The 7,500-nt window shown below is 38.1% G+C and overlaps 1 protein-coding gene across 1 annotated transcript in view; it reads right to left on the bottom strand.

Annotated features, from left to right (window-relative positions):
• gcgrb (glucagon receptor b) overlaps positions 1-7,500 on the bottom strand; it is an 86,672-nt gene that overhangs the window by 24,650 nt on the left and 54,522 nt on the right. The window contains exons 2-3 of the mRNA XM_056455789.1: positions 7,284-7,363; positions 349-445 (exon numbers count right to left, since the gene is read on the bottom strand). Coding sequence (XP_056311764.1) covers positions 349-445; positions 7,284-7,334 — 148 coding nt within the window. The 5' untranslated portion in view covers positions 7,335-7,363. The remainder of the gene's footprint in view (positions 1-348; positions 446-7,283; positions 7,364-7,500) is intronic.

Below are 7,500 nucleotides of genomic sequence, written 5' to 3'. Positions count from 1 at the left end.
ATACTGAATTTATATAAAGACGTGTTTGGACATTAACATCTGAATGCAGAATTATCCAAACGCTTGAGGAGATTTCTCTGCATGAAAGACTCGTGAATGGGAGATTAACCTGCTGCTGATGCTTCTACAATAAGGTAGGGAATTAAATGTGGATGACGTGTGGATGATTGACAGGGCTCATAACTAAGCAACACAACGATCTGTTAACGAGGAAGTAGTTTGTCCCAAAAGCTTGCATACTCTTCTGTTACACACTCAAAAGTACACACTTCACAAAAAAAGTACATACTTTTAGGGTGTAGTATAAGAATGCGAACTGGGACGCAGCGTGTGTGTGTGTGTTCTGACCTGAGGCTGGTGGTGTGCTAATAAAGCTCTGAATGCACTCATTGGTGTAGATCCTCCATTGCTCCTGCAGCAGCTTCAGAGATTTCCCAGAAGACACCTGGACGCACGAGAGGATGGTTCAGACTCAACGTTTACAGGACGCATTCATTCATTTTCCTTCAGCTTAGTTCCTTATTCATCAGGGGTCACCATAGCAGAATGAACCACCAACTATTCCGGCATACTGTATGCTTTACAAAGTGGATGCCCTTCAAGCTGCAACCCAGAACTGGAAAACACCCATACACATTCATACACACTCATACACTACGGCCAATTTAGTTTATTCAGTTTCCCTAAAGTGCATACGCATGTAAATGCCAACTGACCCAGCCAGGACTTGAACCAGCGACCTTCTTGCTGTGAGGCCACAGTGCTAACCACTGAACCATCATTAATAAGTTAACTTAATTCCTTCATGTTGCCCCAATACAAATTGATTGTGTGGAACCCAGCATTTTTAACAGTGTTGTAACATATCTGATAGTCTCATATTTGACCAAATTTGTACAGTTTTCTTGCTGCCGACAGATGATTTTAATAATACTAAACCTGCATTAAACTGATGCTAATATGTATGAATATATATAGCCAAAATGTGATCAAATATCTTTTATTATTAGATAGAAAATTTATTTGTATTATAGCAGTATATATATATGTGTGTGTGTGTGTGTATATATATATATATATATAGCATAGCTTACTGTATGTGTTGTGATGTGTTCAATTAAAATATAATTTTGATTTAGTTTTCTTTTGATTTAGTCACTTTGAACTCTCACTGTATATGTATGTATATGTGTGTGTGTGTGTGTGTATATATATATATATATATACACACACACACACATTTACATATACATGTGTATGTATATATATATATATATATATATATATATATATATATATATATATATATATATATATATACACACACACACACACACATTTACATATACATGTGTATGTATATATATATATATATATATATATATATATATATATATATATATATATATATATATATATATACACACATATACATATACACATATACATATATATACACACACATATACATATATACACATATATATATACACATATATATATATATATATATATATATATATATATATATATATATATATATATATATATATATATATATATATATACACACACACACACACACACACACACACATATACATATATATATATATATATATATATATATATATATATATATATATATATATATATATATATATATATATATATATATATATATACACACACACTGCTATAATACAAATAAATTTTCTATCTAATAATAAAAGATATTTGTTCACATTTTGGCTATATATATATATATATATATATATATATATATATATATATATATATATATATATATATATATATATATATATATATATATATATATATATAAGCATCAGTTTAATATTATTAAAATCATTATATATATATGAAAGAGAGAGAGAGAGAGAGAGAGAGAGAGAGAGAGAGAGAGAGAGAGAGAGAGAGAGAGAGAGAGAGAGAGAGAGAGAGATTTGTTATGGGTTTTAGTTAACTTTCAAATTTCTATAATTTTATCATACATATATACATACATATATATATATTTTTTTTTTAAATATTTAATTTTAATTATCTTTTATTTGATAAATTGAAATAACTAAAAATAAACAGATTATAGTATATATGGGATAATTCAGAGGGAGAAGCAGGTAAGTGGTATTTGCAGAGTGAGGGCGATCTTGCAAGCAGTTCACAAGGTAAACAAAAGATCCTCCATCAACCACCAGAATATAATAGTCACTTCCCTTATTCATAGCATGTGCATCCACAGGTGAAGAGAAACATCCACAGAAGAAGACGAGTGGGGGAGAAGGTGAGGTGAACCATCTGATTTCCATTCCAGCCAATGAGTGACTGGAATAGGTGAGTCTATATAGTGTGCGGTGATTGATAGTGCAGGTGTGTGTAATTATAATCCCGGTGATTGTGCACGGGTGTGGTGAGAGGTGGCCGGTGAGGGAGAGTGGTGATTGGAGCAGCAGGAACGATCCGGGGATGTGACACAGATGAAATAATATCAAAATGACACTAAATATGTATGTAATAAATACAGAATGCAAAACGATCTCAGAGGAGCTGGTGTTCAGGAAAGTCTGTTTTAATTGAGGTTTGCATATGAATTTATAAGTGGATTGATGATAAACGACGTCCGGTGTGTTCACGCTCATTATCCAGCAGAGAAAGCAGATATAAAACAGCTTTGATGTCGAAGAAGATCAGACGCTTTCAAGAGGGAGGAAATCATTTCAGGAGCTTCCCTTAAACACAAATCTGTATCTTAAATGAGCAATTTATATCCATCATGAGGATGAAGATGAAGAAAGTTGACATCAGGTCAATCTGAATGGAAGAGTCTCAGACCAATCAACAGATCAGTTCATGTCCTAATAAGTGCACTACAATGATTTGCCCTTGAAAGTCATCACCTGCAAGTTTTCAAAAGTAAAATAATAGATCTTCTGCAATTTTATACATTAACAAATTGCACTTTTTGAGTTTATTTCTACTGTAAATAAGATGAAAATATAGATTATTAACCAAAATCATAAAGATATTTTTGTATTAGGTCCCACTTTAAATTAGGTGGCCTTTAGTAATAGGTATTGCATCAAAAAATGAACACAATGCACTTACTGTGTTGATAATGTATTGCAGAACACTTGAGGCGCTCTTGAGGTGTGATAGGGGTCAGGTTAGGGGCAGGTTTGGTGGTATGGGTAAGTGAGTAAAGGACTACGAGGTGGACAACAGTGTAATTAAAAATGTAATTAAATGCAGGCATTTAATCAAGAATATGTACATGTATTTACACAATTAGTGCATTGAAATAAATGATTAATGTCAGTGTTAGTACATATTAGTTAGGGCCAACTAATATATAGCAGGAACTTGTATTATATATGAATAATTCCAACACATTTTTAGGTCATTTTGTTTTTGTGTTTTCAGTTTTAAGTGAAGTTTCATAAATTAATTTCGAGAGGAGCACGTGATATGGCTGAGCACGTCTGGCCACTCATCTGTAATCAGTAATTATCCAATCAGAGTGATCCTAGTTTACTATAAATGGATAATTTTCTCCCTACTGTTTTATCTTCGTTTGGAAGAATCCCCCCTTCCACCCCATCTCCTCCTTTTCCTCCCTTTTCTAAAGGGGGAGCTCTCGAGACCTACCTGATCTCGGATCTCCTGATATGCTTATCGACCGGGCGGGAGCCCTGGGCTCAAATATCTCCGAGCTTAGGGTTCTCTCCCGGGACAGCATGCCAAACCTGCTTTAAACGGCAAGCATATCTAAGTGGGAACTCTTGAAAGAGCCCCTATTATGTTTTTTTTTTTTTTAAATGAGCTTCCATGCAGTGTGTAACAAAGCTCTAAATGAATGAAAACCTCCAGCTGAGGGTTAAATCTGAAAGTGCAGCATGTTTAAAACTTTTGATTCTTCAGCGAACTATTTGACTCAGAGTCGAATAAACGAATCGAGTTGGGTTCGGATCTTTTGATTGATCGCATCGACAACGATACGATACATCACCAAGTATGTACTTCCAGTTCCGGTAAAATGTGAACGTGCTTTCCCTACAAAAGCTAGCGGAGGCACGGGGGATCACGGGACTGATCATGACGTGAAGATGACGATCACTGACAGATGGAGATTCGGCTGCGGGGAATAAAGGGTTAAAGTTAATTTTCACAACAATACCACAGTATAGCCAATCGAGTGCTGTGTTTGTTCCTGTCATTTTTGTAATGATTGATACCATAACCTACGCTGCAGCGTGGGATTTACCGGCCGTTTGCTATCGAAGGAGCAGCAGAGACTTTGGCTGCATTTACACTGCAGATCTTGATGGTCAATTCCGATTTTGTGACTGTATCCGATTTTTTTAATGAGCTGCTTACATCATCTTTTAAAAGTGACTCGTATCCGATCGTCTGCATTCACACAGCACACGGCAAAGGCGCAATGACCAGGAAAAAAAGAGCGGGCGCTGACTAACAGCTGATAATTAAAGAGTGCTCTTTTCTCTATTCCTGTGTGTAATCTGTTCACAGCTTTTGATAAGCTGTTTTACTATAGTTTATGACAGAAAGGTTTTCATTTGGCCATCTTCTTTTGATATAAAGACTTTTTTAAACCTTTAGGCATCTTAATGTAATGTCCATGGGTGATTTATGCACGTGATGTAGCTATGCACTAGACTTATATTAGTTTATATTGGTTACGTGGCGAAAATTGCGCTCACTCTCGTTAACATGCGCAAATACTTGTGCTATATGACAATATGAAAGCTGTTTAAGTCCTCATGGTTAAGGTTTGGGCCTCGGCTGAAGTCTGTTCAGAAATGAAAGTGTCAGACTTGACGTCATTCGCTATGGTTTTAATGACGCGTGTCTCACGTTGACAGGCGAAAATCCAATCTCCCTTCTTACACTGCAGACACGAGGGCACAGATCTGATTCATATCGGATAAATTTCCACATATGAACAAGGCCTGAATCTGAATTGAGTAAATTGGAATCCATGTGATTTGTTCCTGCTGCCGATCTGTGCCACATGGGAGAAAAAATAAATAAAAAATCAGAATTGAGTCACTTGAACAGTGCCGTGTAAATGCAGCCTATGGGACTTTGTCAGACTTTGACAGGGACTTTGTCAGTAATTTTTACAGTTCAGATGGACTAGTTTCTTCTTCCTCCAGATCATAACATGTAAGTGTCATTAAAATTGTTGCCTTATTTTGTGTAGTTTGCAAAATATGTGTTTAATAGTGTGTTATAAGTTGTAATCACCGCTTGTAATCACATATCGATTCTAGATCAGTGCTTGTACAGTATCTCTCAGGTTAAATCTGTATGGGGCTGTTCACATATCGCGTCCAAAACCATGTTAAAAACGTGACGCGTGCTTCTTATGAGGCCACCATTAGCCTCACATGCGTCGCAGTCAGTTTTCAAAATAGTTCAACTTTTGCCACTGTGTGGATTAATACTGAGTATATGCTGTCTGTATTTACTGCATTCCTGCATTGGGCTCTCTCATACTCTCTGGCTGCTATTTCATAGCCGTGGTGGGCATTTCTGAACTCCAATCGCAACAGACTGGGTCATCAGACCAATCATCGCAGATTAGCTTCACGCTAAGGAGGGGTTTGGGAACAAATTAATCACTGAACGAATCACATGGGAGTCGCTGGGATAATTAGATAAAAATAAGTGAAGTTTAATTTTAAACTAATTTCGAGAGGAGCATGTGCTCATGATTGACCCAGCTGGTCCACATTAGCTAATCATGATCCTTAAATCAAAGGATCCCAAGTCACTATATATATCCTCATTTCCTCTATCTTCGTCTGGAAGAAACCCCCCTCCTCCCCTTCTTCCACCTTTATCCAGAATGGGCGGCACGGTGGCCCAGTGACTAGCACTGTTGCCTCACAGCAAGAATACCAATGGCGTTGGGTCTTCACTGGGCCATCTGGTATTTCTGTAAGAAGTTTGCATGTTTTCCCCGTGTCCGCGTGGGTTTCCCCCGGGTTCCCCAGTTTCCTCTCACCATCCAAATGTGCTCTATATTATAGATAAAATAAGCCTAAATCTTTTCTCTAATGTCTTACTCTCAGGAAGTTCACCTTGGCCTCAGCAGCGGGGGAGTTTCAGATCGACCTGAGCTCAATCTCCCCTCGCCCTGTGAAAGGAGGGAGCCCTGGGCTCGAGGATCCCTTGAGCTCAGGGCTCTCTCCCGGGACAGCACGCCAAACAAGCGATGTATAAATCGTGAGCCAAGTGTGAACTCTTGAAATGCATATTATTAAACAATGAAAGTGTTTTTTAACCTTACACGCATATCAGCATGTTGTTGGAGACCCCTAAAAACAAAAACATGACCTTTTTTAATGCAAAATATTGGTTCTTTAATTAATTTTATACACATACATTTTTTTTTTGAATCACATGGTATTATATATTCATGCAGAACTCCATTATTTTAAATTGTAATGACATTGTGAAAACTGTAGAGCTGTGTGTTTCCCTGTGCAAAACATTTGCCAGAGTAACTGGTGGTTCATTCTGCTGTGGTAACCCTTGATAAACGCAACGCAGGCTCATTCTGAAAACGTAGCCCTATAAACGTTACTGGAGATTGCAAATTATGTAGCCAGACCTATGTTTGCATTTCGTCTTTAAAATGAACGCTACGGGACGGTGTGACGCCGTTCCTTTTCGCGCTTACCAGCTGACCGCTTACCTCCATATTGACGCTTTCCCGCAGATACCACTTTGTCCAGTTAGCTCGCCGCATACGTCAGCGGACTTGAAACGCAGAGAGGAGTTGACCACGATGACAGGATTCGAGTGTGGTGAAGAACGGTTCCAGAAAACAGAAACCAAAAAATAAGCAAGTAAATAACAGGGTGAAAATGTGGTAAAATCTGAAAACGTGGTAAAAATCAGACGAGGGCTTTTCCTTTTCTGGATTGCTTTAGTAAACACTGTCAGTTAGGTTTAGGGAAAGAGGGAGGGTGGGTCAGTCAGTCGACAGCGGCCTCTGGTGGATTTACGTGAGAACAGCAGACACAAATGGCACTCTTGAGAGAAATTTGAGATCTGAAAAAGCGCACACAGCGGCCTCTGGTGGATAAGCGAAAACAACGGAGCTCCTGACACGTCTTTTGCTCTCTCGGGAAATGTATACAGGGGTACGTTTTCAGAATAAACCTGGGTTGGAAAAATCAGGGAGTAGGCTGAAGAACGGTGAGTAGAGTTGTGTGTGTTGTGCTGTTTGACCTGTGTGTGTGTGGTCAGAATGAAGAGGACCAGCAGCAGACAGACGGACATTCCTCATCACTCGCTCTTCATCACAGCACCTGCAGGAGAAACACACACACACACACACGCATACGCATACGCGCACACACACACACACACACACACACACACACACACACACACACACACACGCACGCACGCACGCACACGCGCACACGCACACACGCACACACAC

This window comes from Danio aesculapii, chromosome 1, assembly GCF_903798145.1.
Source record: "Danio aesculapii chromosome 1, fDanAes4.1, whole genome shotgun sequence".
Lineage (NCBI taxonomy): Eukaryota > Metazoa > Chordata > Actinopteri > Cypriniformes > Danionidae > Danio > Danio aesculapii.
Note: the sequence above shows the minus strand (reverse complement) of the source record. Positions and strands in the feature narration are given on the sequence as shown.